Consider the following 19,600-nt stretch of genomic DNA (forward strand, 5'->3'; position numbering starts at 1 on the left):
AAGGTCCCCAAAGATAAGGATTCATGTCTGCTATGTCTGCATCTCCCATGCAGAAAAGTGTCTACTACAAAGTAAGCCTTGAATAAACATCTGTTGAATAAAGACAGGCAGACATGAACAGCTCACTGGGAAGATGATGCCCAATGGTGGTGGACACATCTGGAAAGGGCAATTGGCAGGAGTGTGTGAAGCCTCATTCTTTTCTCATGGATAAGCATAAGTAGCAGGACTCTCTATTTATCACGTCTTTCTCTCAGAACCAGGAATCTGAATATTCCTAGACCACATACACTACAATCATTTTCGCTGTCAGTTGACAGGCATTTATGTACTAAGGAAAAGACCTGGCTACTCAGCCTACATGATTCCGCTCTATGCAGCACTATGTGTGCTATTTACCACTCAATGGCACTGTCTCTGCTTGCATCCTCTTCACAGCCTGAATCCAGGAAGATGTCCTTATAGATCCTCCCACACAGGCAAAACATGTCAGGAGCTGGGTGATCACAGCTTTGCAGAACTTGGAGCATGACCTGAAGAGCCTTCTCACGGTCACCTGTGCTGTTTCTCCTGAAAAATATGTTATGAGATCATAAACATCTAATTTAAGATGTTTATGTATATATGCATTTGTTCTATTCAAAGAATACTCTTCCCTTTTCAAATGTAGCAACTACTTAAGAACTATGCCAGAAATCTCATTAAAAAGTATAGCCAATTCCTTTCTTGATTTTATTCTTAATATATCAGAAGAAGAAAATAGAGGAGAAAACAGTATTAGAAAGAGACTTAAGAGTCATGTCAATCAAATGCAATATATAAACTATGTCTAGATTCCTAATCAGATAAATCCACTGTAAAAATGTAAGTAAGGGACTGGAGAGATGGCTCAGTGTTAAGGGTACTTTCTGCTCCTGCAGAGGATCCAGATTGTGTTCTCAGCACCCATGTCAGTTAGCTCACAACTGCCTATTACCCCAGTTCAGGGAATGTAACTGCCTCTTCTGGCCTGTGCATGTACCATGGTGCACACACATACATGCAGGGAAAACACTCATAGACATAAAATAAATCTTTTAAAAAGTAAATCTGAGAAAATTTGAACACTGATATTAAGGAATTGTTATTAATTGTTATAATATGTATAGATACCATATCTATAGTTATTTCATAAAAGCACCCTTAACCTTGAAACATCTATGGGTGAAGTGGAATGTTTTGATTCTTAATAAAATCTGGTCTTTGAGTAGAAGAAAGTGAGGGTTAAGGTAAAATAAAATTGCTTTTGCAAAGATAACTATTCAAGTGAATAAAGGGTACATGGAGATCAATTATGATGGTTAGTTTTACATATCAACTTGACTTTGCTAATGGATGCCCAGAGACTTGGTAAAATTATCATTTCTGGGTGTGTGGGTGAGACTGGCATTTGAGTCAATAGACTAAAGACTCACCTTCACCAGTGCTAGCTAGCACCACTAACACATTGAAGCCCAAGTAGACCAAAAAGGCCAATCTCAATCTATCTTCCTCCTTCCCTCCCTTTGAGCTGTGAAATTATCTTCTCCAGCCCTTAGACACTAAAGTTCCTGGTTCTAGGTTTTTAGACTTCAGGGATCACATACAGTGGCACTCCTAATTCTCAGGCCTTTGGACTCAATGAATTCTACCAATGGCTTTCCTGGGTCTCTGGCTTGCAGGCAGCCTATGATGGGGCTTCTCAGGCCCCATAACCACATGAGATAATTTTAATAATAAATATTTTTGCATTTCTATTCCATCCATCTATTTTAGACATGATCTCACTTTGTAGGCCTGGCTATTCCCAGAACCCACTGTGTAGACCAGGCTGGTCACTCAAACTCACAATAATTCTGCCTTTGCCTCTCTAGTTCTTATATAAACATGTGCCACTATGCCAGGCTCTTCTTAGATTTCTGTATTTCCTATTGGTCTGTGTCTATGAAGATCCTTGCCTACAATCACAATACTCTCCAATTTTGAATACTTTTGAAATTTTACATAAATTAAAAGATAGGCAAGCATCCTGACTTTAAAATTCCACTTCTAGAATTTATAATATACAATTTTCCCAACGAGTTTTGAAAAATACTTTTGTTATGGCATTGCTTATAATAGTGAACAATTGGAGATAGCTGCAAATATCTGTTAACAGAATGGACAGATAAATGTATAACAACCAAGCTATGTAATACTATGCAGCCCTTAGAAAGGAATACATAACAATGTAGAACAATAGCCATAATGTTGTACAGAAAAATGCTAGTTAAAAGCATGATCTTGTTCTCTGAAATAAACACTACTAACACATATGCTCATGCATATAGACAGAAGCCTGGAAGGATACACCTTAAACTCTTTAGAAAACTTCTGCGAGGATTTGTATAAAATGGTTGTTTTTATGCTTTGTTAATAACTAGTCTAGTGAATCTTTTAAATATTTTGTTGGGACATGCCACTCAGCCCAAGCTGGACTAAAACTTAGTATGTAGCCCAGGCTGGCCTCAACCTCATGGCAATCCTCCTGTCTCAGCCTCCCAAATTCTGAGAATACATGAGCCAGCTACTACACTCAGCTTTATAAAGAAATTATTCTTCTTAATTTCTTGGCACTTTTATAGCAGGATTTTGTTTTCTTTCCTAAAGACACACCTCAAAAACTTACTTCATCATCTAAGAAGACAGAATAGTACCTAAATAGCCTTTCTTAACTGGGGATCCACAATAAAATTAAACTCTAGAGAACATTATTGTATCATTTGTATGACTATTTTCTAAGTTCTCTCAAATATGGTACATGACTAGTCCCATTGCACACTCAGGAAAGAAATTTATTCATGTCATTCAGTGGATACCATAGGGCATTAGGGTTTAATTCTCTTAAACAAAGCATAAAAACAACCATTTTATACAAATCCTCGCAGAAGTTTTCTAAAGAGCTTAAGGTGTATCCTTCCAGGCTTCTGTCTAAATGCATGAGCATATGTGTTAGTAGTGTTTATTTCAGAGAAAACTTTGTATTTGAGTTCCTGCTCTCTTTGTCATATAGTATCTAATTAAACCAGATTGCTTTTTACATAGCCTACCATGATATTCTTTAATTATTAGAGCTAACAGATACCAAACCAACTCAAATTTACTAAAGCATTTAGATAACTCCTAATGTATATGGTAAGAATACAAAAAAAATTAAAACTTTAATGAGGTACAAAATTTCTACACCTGCCGGGTGGTGGTGGCGGTGGCGGTGGCGGTGGTGGCGGTGGTGGCGGTGGTGGCGGCGGCGGCGGTGGCGGCGGCGGCGGCGGCGGCGGCGGCGGCGGCGCACGCCTTTAATCCCAGCACTTGGGAGGCAGAGGCAGGCGGATCTCTGTGAGTTCGAGGCCAGCCTGGTCTACAAAGCGAGTTCCAGGAAAGGCACAAAGCTACACAGAGAAACCCTGTCTCGAAAAACCAAAAAAAAAAAAAAAAAAAAAAATTTCTACACCTGTTACTAGCCAACTTTTGAGGGATGAAATATTTAGGATTTTGCAAAGAATGTACTTAACTCACCTAAATGCTTAATTGTTGCTGAGAATTCAGGTTGGGACACTTTTTTCTGGACTAGTTATACTAAAATTTCCTTTTGAGATTTTTTTTCAATTATTATTAACTTGAACTTACCCTTGTTAAAACAAAATGCTTTTGAATATACCCAAAACAAAAATCAAGCACCTGAAAAATGAAAAGCCAAGAGATTTTTCAGCTTAAAAGTCACTTTAGGACAGGTGCTAAACAGCTAATCCCTTTACTGGTTACTAACCAGCTTTGAGATCTGCTTATCATTTCCAGGTCCCAAGTATCCAGAAACAAGCCCTACAGATAAAAACTCCTGTGTTTAATCAGTCAGCAACATCACTTCTGACACTAAGGACATCTCACAATGATGAGAAAGTAAAGATGATAGTGGGTCTTAACCTTATTAGACACACCTAGGGGTCTTTAAAAGTCCAGGGACCCAGTGTGCACCCCAGAACAATTAAATGTGACTCTCTGGAGATGAGAGTTCGACATCCATGCCTTTTATCCTGCATATTCTGACTCAGCATGTCTGCTTTATTGCTAAATCTATGGAACAATTCCCAGTCCTTGAGCTGTCTGATCATTTGATCTACACATGCATTTGACCTGTGTGTGCACTGAACAACTGTGGCTCCTTTTTCATTCATTTGATTAGCAGGACACTGCATTCACCTGTTTATCTTCTTACTAGAGCTTGATAACTACTTATCTTCTTACTGGAGCTTGATAACTACTTATATATATCATCTTGTAACAATGGAGTATCTCCAAACACAAACATTTGGCCCTTCTCCTCTGTACCAAACACATTAGGTCTCCTCATGATGCAATCTAATTATAACCTGAGTTTTCAAACCATCTATATTCTGACAATCATCAAATTTCTATTTCTGGCTCAGATTTTCCCTCAAATTCTAGATTTATATCTCCATCTGAGCACATCCTTTGCATGTCTAACCCCTCAAATTCAATATATCTAAAATCATTTGATCATACTATCATAATGTCCTTCTTGCAGCCTTCCCCATCTTGTTTAATGATTAGTCCATTATTCTTGTTATTTAGGCAAAAAATAATGTTAGTCATGATTTATGTTCCCTAATACTGTTTATTCATCAAGCAGATGCCACTGGTTTTTTATTTCAAACCGTATCTGAAAAGTCCACTCCTCATGAATTCCACAGTTACCACCATGGGCCAAACCACTGTAATCCCCCCATCTTCTCCCTTACTTCTCTACAATCTATTCTTTTAAACATAACTTTATTTTGTTGGCTTTTTTTTCTTTTTCTTTTTTTAAATGTGTAGTGGAGCTGGGTCCCCTGGAACTTAAAGCCATCATGTGGGTGCTGAATTGAACCTGGGTCCTCTGCAAGAGCAGTCAGTGCTCTTAACCGTGGAGCCATCACTCCAGCCCCTTACAATGTATTCTTAACACAAAAGTCATTGATCCTCAAACAATTTTATATCAGGTAACAGCTCTAAATCTAACCTCTCCTGGAGCAAGATGACTGTGGTGGTGTATGCCTACAATCTCAGCACTCTAGAGGCTAAGGCAGGAGGAGTATTGTAAATTTGAGGCCTGGGCTACACAGTGAGACTTTGTTTCACACAACAACAACAACTCTTCAGGGATGCTTAGCTTAGGAAAAGTATCATTTTCTAAAAATGGTCTTTTCAATATTTTCCAAGCTCTTGTAGCTAGTTATTTCTCCAATCTCATCTCTTACCATCTATACTCCTCATCGACTATTTATTCTGCTCCAGCTGTGCAAGCCTTGTTCAATGTGCTGGTCTCTGCCTATGGCTTTCCTCCCCGTGTATTTAAACTACATGACCCCTGATTACTTTCTAATGAGTGAGGTCTTCTCTGATGAGACCACCATCCTTTCTAGAACATTGTTTTGCAGGTACCGAAAACATAACAAAAGACTTTAGGACATAAAAGCATGTGAACAGTCCTTCCTGTGGTGGGAAGTCATGATGAAGTCAATTCCAGAACTATGACAATTTCCACACTTGCTTGCCTGGTCTAAGTAGATGACTGAAAGAAAGAGCCTTTGATTGCTGTGGGATGTCTTTCTGTACACTGTGAATGTGTTGCTCTCATAGGTTGACAAATAAAGCTGTTTTGGCCAATAGCTAGGCAGAATAAGGGTAGGCTGTACAATCAAACTGGAGATGAAGAAGGGTGGAGTCAGAGCAGATGCCAGTAGCCACTGAGGAAGCAAGACATATAGAAAAAGAGGTAACAAGCCATGAACCACGTGGTGATGCATAGATTAATAGAAATGGGTTAATTTATATGTAAGAGCTAGTTAGTAATAAGTTTGAGCTAATAGGCCAAACATTTTGTAATTTATATTAAGCCTCTGAGTGATTATTTATAAGTGGCTGCAGGAAGGGGTGGGACAGAGAAACCTCTGTTTACATTTGATAGTAAAGACAAGGAGTAAGTCAGCTTTTTTTCCCCTTGGAAAACAGTATTAAGATGATAGGAGAGAATCCAATTTAGAATCACCCTTAAGCAAAAGAAAAATCACTCACTCTAACAATTCTGTTACTCTAACTCCACCCCCTGAATTCAGTCTAGAAAGCCACAAATGAAAGAGAAGCTCAGAAACCAAGAGCTGTCTCATGCATTAATCACAGCATTTGGATTCCAGGCCCTGCAATAACTGAATCCAAAGATATCAGAAATGGCAGTTCCTAGCTCTTCTTGCATAAATATTGACAAGACAGAAAAGGTAGCAGAGGGACAGGAGGTTGGGGGTTGGGCTAATCACAGGTGAAGTGAATCAAATTAAAAAGGCAATCCACTGTCAACCCAGCTATTCTCTAGAACTATTAAAAAAAGCCATAAATGCTAATCACCAGGCCTAGGCAAGGCTTCCAATATTCATAGTAACAAACAAAATAAAGCCATACTTCTGACTCAGGTCTTTTAGATATCATGTGTGGAGTACAGTACAATTCTAAGAGTGCAGAGAAGCAGAAAAATGTGATCCAATTATTGAGATACAACATAACCACCTGGACTGACCCAGAGATGACTTCACTCAAAGTAAAAGAACTTGGGAGAGGTGTGGGTACCTGTGTGCATGATCTAAGCATTTGGGAGGCTGAGGGAAGAGGAACTCCATGAGGTCCAGGCTAGTCTGAGCAACAATGTGAGAGACTGCCACAAAAAAAATATACCCCACACTTGGGAGGCAGAGGCAGGCAGATTTCTGTGAGTTCAAGACCAGCCTGGTCTACAAAGGGAGTTCCAGGACAGCCACAACTGTTATACAGAGAAACCCTGTCTTGAAAAATAAACAAACAAAAATCTACTCCGAACAAGAATTTGAAATCAATTATTAACAATACATTGCTTCTATAAATATTGTGTGTGGTAGGGGTGGAGAAAGGGAGGAAAAGAGGGAAGAGGGGAGTAAGGAATAAGGTAGAGAGAGGAGAGAAATGAAAACTCTAGAACCCTAGTCTAAGAACCATAGGAGAAAAATTAAAAATCATTGAATAGGCATATACAAATTCTGACACTACCAAAAAGAAGAGGAGCCGGGGAACTAGAGCAATCAAAAACACACAGATAGGGCTGGATGGTGGGCAAAGTGGCTAGGAAGGGGACAAAAAAGATAACTTTGGGGGATTAAGTCATTGTAGCTCACAGCACTGGTAATCTGCTGAGTATATTTTGTTGGCCGCACTCACCGAGTTATATCCTTACAACTTTACATTTTATTGTCTATAAAATATGACACGATGAAGTTGTATTAAGAGCAATCAGAAGACAATGGTATATCTGAAAGTGTTTTATTGGGCCACTGATGGGTCTGTTTTCTTTCAGATAATCTCCCAGTCTTCGCTATTCTGCTTTGCTCAGGGAGCTAAGTCTTCAGGCTTCTGATGACCATCTATCTGGCTGTAGCCATTGAAAGGCTGTCTAGGCAGGTAATTGGAGGATGGGGAGGAGGAAAGACCAGACAACTTTGTCTATTCTTTCTTGGTTTGGGGTAGCTCTAGCCACAGCTGGTTCTCTTCCATAGACAGCTCCCAGGAGGCTGCCTCAGGATCACTACTCCAGGTAATTCCTGTATCCGGTAATATCATCTCTATTCTAGACAGCTCCAGGAAAAGAGTGACAGCAGCTTCCTACAGCTGCTAATTTCTAGGCTGACTCCTGGTTTTCTGATTCCCTCCTCAACTCTTTCATTGCCTGTGTAACCAATTTCCTGTGTTCAGTTTCCTCTATTTTAAATACAGAAGGTAGTTTCTGTTTCCTGACCGGGCTCTGACAGATACACACCTGCCATAGGAAAGCAGGTGCCCTCCACTGGCCAGATGCCTCATATTTACAGAAAAGAAGGGAACAACTAGAGACAACCTGTGTTCTCAGATGAACAATGCCCATAGCCAAAGAAACACAAACCAAAATAGTTATTTCCTACTCTACAAGTGGGTCCAAGTTATATCACAGGGCAGCAGCACTCCTGCTGTGCTCCCATCATGCCAAGTTCCCCCAGCCTTCAGGGGGATTACAAAGAAATACGTGATGGCTCTTCAGTGACTAGAAGACTGTGCAACAGAACTGGACATTTTGCAGACTGTCTCTCCCACTTGCACAAAGGCAGCAGGATCTGAAGCATATTCCTGCTTGATCCTGTCCTGTGACATGTTACCAGAAATCTTCACAATAGGTCTAGTTAAGTTTTCACTTCTTATCTACAAGTTGTTGCAGGCTCACTACAGCCTATTTCCTTTCCTTCCTGATCACCCAGACTCCATTTCCAAATTTCCCTTGCAGTTAGTTGGGGTTTAGTTTGGGTGAATGAGCATATGAAGGAAGGAGTAGCAATCCCTCACCAGGCACATAGAAGCCTCCATACAATGACTGAAGAATAGAAACAACCCTAATACCCACCAACAGATGAAATGATAATTAAAATGTGGTCTATGGAATGCCTGGCAACAAAAGTAAGTACTGACAAAATCTACAACATAAACAAGTGTTTAAAATATTATGCCACATGACAAAAGCCACACTCAAAACAACACATATTTTATCATTCTATTCATAGGAAGTGGCCAGGGAAGGCAAAGCCATAAACAAGGAGGAATTGGTTAGCTAGTGAGGTAAGGGAATTGGAAGTAACTACTAATGGGTTGCCAGAATAGATTAATAGTGACTAGGGAGGGAACCTGGAGGAAACAAGAAAGGGAACTGACTGGTAATGGATAGATTTGTTCAGGGGGGGAATGCTGCAAATGCTCTAAAATTAACTGTGGTTATATGTCTAGTTTTATTATAACTTGATATGCTGTTTGGTTGATATACCTGGGAAGCCTGCCTTTTTCTGAAGGGAAAGGAGGAGGAGGGCCTGGGAGGAGAGGAGGGAGGGAAAACTGTAGTCAGAATATAATATGTGAGAGAAGAATAAATAAAAAAGAAAAATTAACTGTGGTTGTGATTGTACAACTCTGTGAATATGCTAAAATACACTGATTTGGCTACCTAAAATTGGTGAATTGCATGTATGTATGAATTACCTTAATAAAGAAGAAACAAAACACACAGCTCTCCCCCTTCTAATTCACTATGGTCTTCAGTTTTTATCACCTGACCAACAGGAGCTCCAACAATCTATAAAAGGACAGAGCTTTGAATGGATAGAGAATAGATTGTCAAGGAATAATATGAAGAAGGGACTATCTAATCAGGATACATCTACACTGGGATGTTGCATGAGGGAAGAGAAATTTTCATCATCATAAGGTACTAACTTTGTGGGCTGTTTCTTACAACACGTACCTTACCCTGGCGAATACATAAGTCAACAATGCTAAGGAGGCAGATGTTCCCATGGTCAGGAGGATAAACTCTCCTGAGTCTCTATCAGATTTCCCCTTTGGAAAATACCTGGGGTCCGTGACTAGGAAGACTTCCATCACCACTGATCCTGATCTAACCTATGTAAACCTTCACTCTTCCACATCCTTTGCTTTGGGTCCTAATTCAATGGATACTGTATGTGGAGGTTTGGATGAAAAATGTCCCCCCATAGGCTCTGAATATCTGATCCCCTTTTGGTGCTACTATTTGGGGAGTTTATGGAACCTACGGGAGGTGAAGCCTTGCTGTTATGAAGTATGTCATCACTAGGGTCTGGCTTTGAGAGTTTATAGTCTCATCCCATTTGAAGTTCACTCTCTCTCTACCTCCTTGATGTGGATGGAAATGGGATCTTTTAGCTTCCTGCTGTCATACCTGCCACTTACTTCCATGCTTCCCTCACCATTATGGACTTTTTCCCTCTCCTGTAAGTCAAAATAAACTATTTCTTTTACAAGTCATTTTTGGTTATGGTGTTTTACCACAGCCATAAAAGTAAATAATATACTATGGATGGTGTTATCACCAGTAATTAGTTTTTGATATTTTTCTATATATAATGAATATAACTGAAATATTTTATGCAAACACTCACATGTAAATGAAGACATGAAAAGATTTGCTTTTTATTGCCAAACCCTGAAAATAACTATAGCATCCATACATTCATTACATATGGATCTCTTCCAACTCTATACTGTAATCAAGCACTTAGCCATTAGTTAATTTACTCTATTCAACAAATATTTATTGAACACTTGCATAGAGGTCACACAGTGATCTTAGGCATTGGGCATACAATAGCCTAGTATTTACCATGACACAGTTCCCTACTCCTCAGAGTCTACTGTGGGAGAGAGGATACATATTAGACAAACAAATACAGAGATGTATTCCTTTCAGATTTAGTACCAGCCTCTCTCAGAAAGGGATGCTTGAACTAGATTCTAAAGGATGACCCCAGTCAGTCAAGTAAGTGATGACACAAAAACCACTCCCAGCAGAGGAACAGCACATGCAATCTTCCACAGGTATCAACAACCTGCTGCTCCTCACACTGAAGACCAGGCTAAAGAGAAGTGAACTAGAGAAGGAACCAGACTACTGGAGCTATGACTAGCACTCTTCTGAAAAGTCTCCCAAAAGCTCAGCCTAACCAAGAGACACCTATCCAGAGGAACTCAGAAGTTTTTGTTCAAACTTCACACTTTATTCCATACGGCTTTTCAAAGTTTAGCTCCAAGATGTGTTTGCCTAAATACCTAAGGAGCAGCTTGTTCTGTGTAGGCATGAACCACCCCTTTGGCCTTCCTCACATCCTCACCAATACAAGAAAGTTGACACATGGGCATAACTTCCATGTTCTCAAATTCATTTTCTGTGCATTCTGGCTATCCAGTTAATAATCCCATGAGAGGTAGACTTCTAGGAACTCAATTTCTTTTCATTTGATTTGCTAGACAACTTTTTTTTGTTGTTTTTTGAGACAGGGTTTCTTCGTGTAGTTTTTAGATCTTGCTCTGCAGAACAGGCTGGCCTCGAACTCACAGAGATCTGCCTGGCTCTGCCTCCCAAGTGCTGGGATTAAAGGTGTGCACCACCACCACCACCACCACCACCACCACCACCACCACCACCACCACCACCCGGCTTAAGCAACTCTTCTTAAAAGCACAGAATGGTATTGTTACTAAAGTAATATATGGTATCCACTGTACTGGGGTGCTACATGAGACCTAATTTAATTCTTTGGTAAGAATGGGTGACAAGTAACTTTTAAAATTTTAAATTTGGGGCTGGAGAAATAGCTCAGTGGTTAAAAGCACTTGCTGTTTTTCCAGAGGATCTGGATTTGATTCTTAGCACTCACATGTTGGCTCACAACTACCCATAACTCCAGTTCCAGGGGATCCAATGCCATCTTCTGGCCTACATAGGCATCAGGCATACATATAGTACATATACTCCATCCAGGCAAAACACCCATACACATAACATTAATTTTAAAAGACTCATTAAAATATAAAATTTAACAGTTTCATATATGTGTATGTGCCTACATAATACAATTAATTGATTATATTCATTCCCATGTCACTATCATTACCCTTCTTTCCCTCTAAATTCTTAGTGTTCAGCTGACGTTTTGCTAAATACAATGTCTAACTACTTTCAAATATTTCTGTTTAACATACATAAATTGGTGATTCTTTCAATCTTGATCAGACAAGCTTATTTCAGAGGACAATGGTTAATGCAGAAAATTATAACTGTCCAAAGTGTTTGAGAATAAGTGATTGTGATTACTCAGCCATAGATGGGATGGCTCTAAGAATCCTCCACCAATGCTGAGGAAACATCTCGGAAGAGGGGGTGGAAACAATTTAAGAGCTAGAAGATAGGAAGGAGCACTGTGAAATGTTGTCCTCTGGACATGACATGGCTATTAACACACATGAACTCACAGCATCTGTGGTTACCAGCATAAGACCTGCACAAGATCAAGCCAGGTAAAAATTTCAACATGGTATATGTTGGGGGCAGTAGACTCCAGATGCTTTAGCCCTAACTGAGGGGCTATTGGCAGATGACAGCTGCTGGGGGAAGAAGAATCATTTTTCTTTGGGGTGGGTGGTCACTGGTAGGTAGCCCACACCTCATTGTATGACCACACATCCATGCACATATGGATAACACAAATTGGACTCAGTGTGCTATTTAAAATAGAGGATATAAATTTGGGAGGGAGATGTATTTAGGGGTAGCCTGGGGGCAGTTTCAGGGAGGAGTAGGGGATGGATATGACCAAGATATATTTTATACATGTATGAAATTCCAAAGAATAAAAAAAATTAAAATTTTTTTCATTCTAGAAGGTCCTTTGATGATTATCAATGTTTCAGTTGGATCCATGACAAAGCCAACAATCTCCATCTGTTCATAAAGGAGGGGTCATGGGGTAGTTTTCTCATAGTAATTCTCCCAAGCTGCTCTCAGAAGAAGCTCCATGTATGTATGCATAATCCAGAGATGTACTGCTAAAAGCTTTCTGGGTACTCATTTATCAGACACTCAAACAAAACTTGTTTTTGAGATGGGGCTTTTCTATGTTGCTCAGGCACTCTCAAGCTCCTAGGCTCAAAAGATCTGCTTGCCTCAGCTTTTTAGTAGCTGGGATAACAGGTGTGTGACAATTCACTCAGGTTAAAACCACTTTTGAATAGAGAAATATTACATCCTAGCAAATAAAAAAATCTTCACTTGAGAGAGAGAGTGGGGGCAGATGGGAAGAATTGGAAGGGGAAGAGGGAGATGGAGGTGTGGAAATGATGTAAATACAATACTCATGTAAGAAATTCTCGAAAATAAAAAATATATTAGATAAAGGAGAATACAGACACATAATAGTTTTTAGTTTTAATGTTATAACTGTTAAAATTTATCTTAGAAATGTAAGATACCAGCTATCATCTTAACATTTAATAATTTAGCCATTATTATATACAGAACAAGATAACTTAGATATTGAATGTTACTGTTCATTGATACTATATCTCTTTAATTCCCACCATGCAAATCTATCAGTTATTTGACCAACATTAATTTATCATTTCACATGTATCACAGCCTTAATAATATTTGACATTTCCATACTAAGAATAATTCTTGAAAACTAAATTCATAGCAATTAGTCTGACAAGGATTTACAATATACGTTACCCAGAGGCATCCTAAACAATCAAGTTTTTTATGTCCTGTTATTTCAGTCACACTAAGTATTACAAAAATAATTGTTTAAGAAAAAAAGTATTCACTAGAGTATAACATCTACATCTCTCATAATAGTTCTCATTCATGTAAACATTTCAGATGTATCTGGTTTCTTCTGCAAAGCAGAATAAGTCACTAAGAGAAACTAAAATGAAACAACTCCCATAATTCTGGGCAGTTATGGGCAAAATATAATGTAGGAAGGACTTAATAGAAAAAACTGATGAAAAGAGGAGAAATTAAAGATGTAAAGTCAACTCCAATAACAGTATGGGTAGCAGACACTCAGATCCCTGCCCTTACCCTACCAGCACTCATCTCCACACAGACTTGGTAGAGCCTACTACCCCTGCCACTGCTAACTCCCAGAATAGTCCCAAATGATGGGTGGGGTTTGGTAGGTAAGTTGCCAGCTTCCTCTCCCTTAGGTAAGACAACAATGAGGTTCATCCTAATTAGAATAGAGCCCTAGTTTTCTGCTTCTTCACATGTCTTCTATGCCTATAGCATTTCTTTTCCCATCACATAATCTCATTCTTTTGAAGCATCACATGATTACCTCCCAAATAAATTGTGTGCACCCCATTTTTTCAGAGGCTGTTTCTAGGGGAGAGTGTAGACTGTGACTTTATAGTACATAGAAAGTTTTTACTCTCTCCTACTCCTTTACCCCTCTATCAACAGGGTTTCATATATTCCAGACTGCCCTTGAGCTTACTATATGGCCAAGGAAGACCTTGAATTTCTGAGCATCTTGCTTCTACATCCCAGGTGTTGGGATTAATTACGTCGTTCATCACTATACCTGGTTTTACATGGTACTGGGGAATAAAATCCAAGGGTATTGTGCACAGTAAGAAAATACCAACTGAGCTACATCCTTAGCCTTAGAATGTTCTTACTAAGGAAAATTCCTGTTAAAATTATCAACCTGAAATTGCTTCTAAATCCACAAGCAGCAAAAACAACAAAACCAGATGGGGACTAATCAAGGAAGAGGACAGATGATTTGAGGTAAGTTTGGCATTTAGTAGTGAAATAAATTTTAAATATGGCTTTCAGCTAGCCCATGTTTGGACAAAATCTTGTTTAAACATTCATGAATACAACATGATTATCTAAAAGCATATATAGCCTGCAGCACTACTCCCAAAGTAGTGACAGAATTGAGTTTCTATCTATGAGTAGGACTGAGATTGCTGGCAGGATAAAGGGTCCTTTAAAGGCAAGGTCTCAAAAAAGCTATGATTATTTAATAAAATTTGCCGCTTCATGTTACAAACTCATGGAAATTTTTAAAATAAAGCAATATTTAAGATCATCTGATCCAACTCTTTTTGTTGTTGCTTTGTTTTAAAGAGGACTAATGAGTTCAGAAAAGGTTGGTGACCTGCTTAAAGATAAAACTATACAGATAGTGGCTCATATGGGTGCCCTGCTTAATTATCAGAAACACTCTAGTATCTACAGAACAAAATCCAAATCCCTCATAAGTATGTAGTCCTCAATCTCTAGTACCAACCTTCCTCAGCAGCCACCTATTTCTATCATAAATGAGTCCTTTCATTCAGGTTTAACTAAACTGATCATTATAGTTGGAGCCTTCCTTTCATCTGGTCAACACCAATTACTGAAATATTTGGGGTAGTGCCAGGTGATCTTGCAACTGTGCACTGAGTACAACCAAAAGGCTTGTATGCAACATATAACCCATTCTCCTTTTACATTTTTACTACACTCATTGTGCATTCATGCAGGTATGTGCATGCATGTATGTATGTAAATATGCCACAGCATCCATGTGGAGGTCAATTTGGGGGAATTAGTTTCCTTTTTCTACCATATGGGTCCTGGACATTGAATTTCAGTGGTAAGGTTTGGCAGTAAGTACCTTTACCTGCTGAGCCATTTTACTGTCACTCTTCTCTAATTCCTGAGAAGTCACATGACTTGCTTACAGGTGCCTGGGTAGACATCAACAAAGTGGAGGTAGAATATAGTTACCTAACTTCCAAATAAAATCATTCCCTACCACACAAATATGTCTTTTTTGACAGCTCCCATAACACATATTGCTTTAGAGACAGCTGTGTTAAACTAGAAATGCTTTATTCACACATACCCAAGCACTGGAGTCTTCTGTAAAGCACTACCTGAAACTATGATACTGACAATATTTAGCCTAAATATTGAACTCAGAAAGGAGATGCACAGGATTGATTTGATGGTTCTTATGTCCCTTCAGAAATGTGTCCTGGTAAATCTGCAAACCTGCTTCCCTGATTCTTTCATGTCCTATTTCAAGAGCAATATCAAAAGAAATGAATGCATGTGAAATTTCTTAATATACACTCTGAGACATAAGAAAGGCTGTTCTACAGGAAAATCTCAGTAGTTCCTATAAATGAGGCTTTTTCTTTTTAAATGTGCATGGAATCATTGGGCAGAAGATGAGAATGTGACTTCCCCAGGTATAAATGCAGACTTACAATTTGCTCTTCCAGATTCAATATAGGAACTTGGACTTAAATATCTATAGAGAATGTCCACATGCTGCCCATTTAATGCCAAGTGGAGGACTTGCTAGCAACCTACAGATTAGACTTCCTCAAGGAATGGTATGGTGGTTTGAATAAGAATGCCCCCCCCATATATTTGAATGCTTAGTCACCAGGGAGTTGCACTATTTAAGAAGGATTACAAGGATTAGGAGGTATGGCCTTGTTAAAATAGGTATGGCTTTGTTGAAGGAAGGGCATCACTGGGGGTGGCCTTTGAGGTTTCAAAAACCCATGCCAAATCCAGCCAGCCAGTCAGTCAGTCTCTGCCTCTCTCTCTCTACCTATAGCTCAGGATGTAGCTTTCAGCTACTGCTCCAGCACCTGCCTGCATGCTGCCATGCTTCCCACCATGATGATAATGGACTAAACCTCTGAAACTGTAAGCAACCTCCCAATTAAATACTTTCTCTTATAATAGTTGCCTTGGTCATAGTGTTTCTTCACAGTAATAGATCATGATTAAGACAAATGGTTAATAATTAATGGTTTATTTTATATATTAAAATGTATTACAAATAATGTCTTGGCATCAGGGATATGCAAATCAAAACAACTCTGAGATACCATCTTACAACTGTCAGAATGGCTAAGATCAAAAACACTGAAGACAGCTTATGTTGGAGAGGATGTGGAACAAGGGGAATACTCCTCCACTGTAGGTGGGAATGCAAACTTGTACAGCCACTTTGGAAATCAGTATGGTGGTTTCTCAGAAAATTGGGAATCAATCTTCCTCAAGACCCAGCTATCCCACTCTTGGGCATATATCTAAGGAATGCTCAATCATACCACAAGGACACATGCTCAACTATGTTCATAGCAGCATTATTTGTAATAGCCAGAACCTGGAAACAACCCAGATGCCCCTCAACTGAAGAATGGATAAAGAAAATGTGGTACATATACACAATGCAGTACTACTCAGCAGAGAAAAACAATGACATCATGAAATTTGCAGGCAAATGGATGGAACTAGAAAATATCATCCTGAGTGAGGTAACCCAGACTCAGAAGGACAAACATAGTATGTACTCATTCATAAGTGGATACTAGATGTAAAGCAAAGGATAACAAGACTGCAACTCACAGCTCCAGGGAGGCTAGCTAGTAAGGAGGACCCTAGGAAGGATGCATGGATCGCCCAGCAAAGGAGAAATAGATGAGATCACATGAGCAATCTGGGGGCCAGGGAGGCTAATGGAGGACAAGGGATGGGGGATGAGAACATAGGGGAATGGGAGGTTCAAGCTGGGACATGAACAGAGTGGGAGAGCAAGGAAAGAGATACCATGATAAATGAAGACATCGTGGAACTATGAAACAGAGTGCTAGGGAAGTTCCCAGGAATCCACAAGGATGACCCCACCATAGACTACTGGCAATACTTGAGAGGGTGCCCGAACTGCCCTACTCTGGTAATCAGATGGCTGAATACCCTAACTGTCATCATAGAGCCCTCATCCAGTGACTGATCGAAGCAGATGCAGATATTCATGGCCGGGTGCCAGGCTGAGCTCCAGGAGTTCAATTGATGAGAGAGAGGGGGAATTCTATGAGCAAGGGACATCAAGACCATGATGGGAAAAAGTACAGAGACAACTAGCCAAACTAGTGGAAACACATGAACTGTAGACCAATAGCTGAGGAGCCACCCTGGTACTGGACTAGGCCCTTTGGATAGGTGAGAGAGTTGCTTAGCTTGAACTGTTTAGGGGGCCTCCAGGCAGTGGGATTGGGACCTGTCCCTAGTGCATAAACTGGCTTTTTGGAGCCTAGTGCCCACGGTAAGACACCTTGTGCAGCCTTGGTGCAGGGAGGAGGAGCTTGGGCCTGCCTCAACTGAATGTACCAGGCTCTGCTGACTCCCCATGGGAGAACTTGCCTTGGAGGAGGTGGGAATAGGGGGATGGGTTGGGGGGAAGGCTGGGGGGTGGAAGGAGGGAGGACAGGGGAACTTGTGGTTGGTATGTAAAATGAATAGAAAATCTCTTAATAAATAAATTAAAGAATGACAAAAAACAAACAAACAAAAAAACCCAAAAAACAAATAATGTCTTGGCTCTTAAACAATATCTGAATCTTAGGTAGCTGCCAATACTTACTACCATGAAACTTAAAGCACCAAGGAAGTGATTGACTAGTAATGCTGTATCACTGGAATTTTATGGATATTGAGGTTCAAAGATGAAAGATTTGTTAAATCAAAGGTAAATATCATGTTTTCTTTCCTATGCAGAGTCTAAGATTTAATATATATATATATATATGTATTTGTAACATGAAAGCAGAAGGGAGTATCAGGGGGAAGAAAGAACAGCAGGGGGAAGGACAAGGAAAAATAGTGGAGAGATAAGCAAAATAGAATGTTATATTATAATCTTAAAAAAATTGAAAATACTGTAATTAAATCTATTACTCTGTGTGCTAATTTTTAATCATTATTAAAAAAAAACAACAGTAAGCCGGGCGGTGGTGGTGCATGCCTTTAATCCCAGCACTTGGGAGGCAGAGCCAGGTGGATCTCTGTGAGTTTGAGGCCAGCCTGGGCTACCAAGTGAGTTCCAGGAAAGGCGCAAAGCTACACAGAGAAACCCTGTCTCGAAAAACCAAAAAAAAAAAAAAAAAACCAAAAAAAAAAAACAACAGTAAAAAAGTTAAAGTAACCTAAAATTAATTAAAAAAAAAACAAGAAGAAAGATGTGTTAACACAAAGTCTCTTATATCTGACTCTAATGTTATAAGTTAAAAAAAAAACACCTTAAGCCACTGGAGAAGGTGAGAAGTTATTTTTCTCCAAAATGTACAAGATAAAAAAAAATAAACACAAAAAAACATATTCTAAATCTTATTAGAAAGACTGGTGTTAAGTAGTAAAGATAACTACTCTTTAAAACTCCTTTACTGGCCTCTGGGACCCAGGCCCTGGGACACAGCCGGTCCCTTGGAACCCCCACCCAACTCTGCCCCAGTTGCTGGCCAGCAGGGAAAACTCCCAAGACCAGGCTCCCTCACCAAAACCCCCCATTAGACCCTGCAATCTACAAGACCCATGCCCTACCTCAATACCTATCTGCCTGTGACCCCAGTAACTTCCTGAGACAAGGAATCTACCAGCTCCCATTGGACCAAGAGTCCACTAGCTCTTGTTGGACCAAGAGTGGCTTCCTGAGACACAGAATCTGCCAGCTCTCACTGGACCAAGAAAGGCTTCCTGAGACACAGAATCTACCAGCTCTGACTGGACCAAGAGCCCTGATAAGACCAAGAGCGACTCCCTGAGTCACAGAATCAGCTATCTTGAATTGGGTCAAGAGCAGCTCCCTGAGATACAGAATCTGCCAGCTCCAATTAGGCCAAGAGCTAAGGCTGGACCCAGAGGGGCCCCCTGAGACACAGATGCAACAAGCACAAAGTGGACCAATAACAACTCGCTCAGACACAGGCACCTCTTGCACCTATTAGAGGAAGAGATGGGCAGATGTTAATGCAAAAATACAACAACATAAAGAGCAATATGGCATCATCAGAACCTAGCCCTCCTCCAACAGCAAGACCTGAACATCAAAATGTAGAAGCAGAAGAAAGCGACCTTAAAAATAAGAAAAAAATGAAAAATTTCCTTAAAGAAATTGAGGAAAAGACAAACAAAAAATGGAAGAATCAATAAATCCCTTAAAGAAAGCCAAGAAAACCATGAAAAAGCAATTACACATGTGAAGGAAACAGTTCAAGATCTGAAAATTGAAATAGAAACAATGAAGAAGACACAAATAGAAGGAATGCTGGAGCCGGG

The 19,600-nt window shown here is 39.7% G+C and overlaps 1 protein-coding gene across 1 annotated transcript in view; it reads right to left on the minus strand.

Moving 5' to 3' along the window:
- The window catches only part of Map3k15 (mitogen-activated protein kinase kinase kinase 15), a 129,455-nt gene that overhangs the window by 49,638 nt on the left and 60,217 nt on the right, over nt 1-19,600 (minus strand). Inside the window, exon 7 of the mRNA XM_059250048.1 lies at nt 400-570. Within this exon, the coding sequence (XP_059106031.1) occupies nt 400-570 (171 nt within the window). The remainder of the gene's footprint in view (nt 1-399; nt 571-19,600) is intronic.

This window comes from Peromyscus eremicus, chromosome X (assembly GCF_949786415.1).
Source record: "Peromyscus eremicus chromosome X, PerEre_H2_v1, whole genome shotgun sequence".
Classification (NCBI taxonomy): Eukaryota; Metazoa; Chordata; class Mammalia; order Rodentia; family Cricetidae; genus Peromyscus; species Peromyscus eremicus.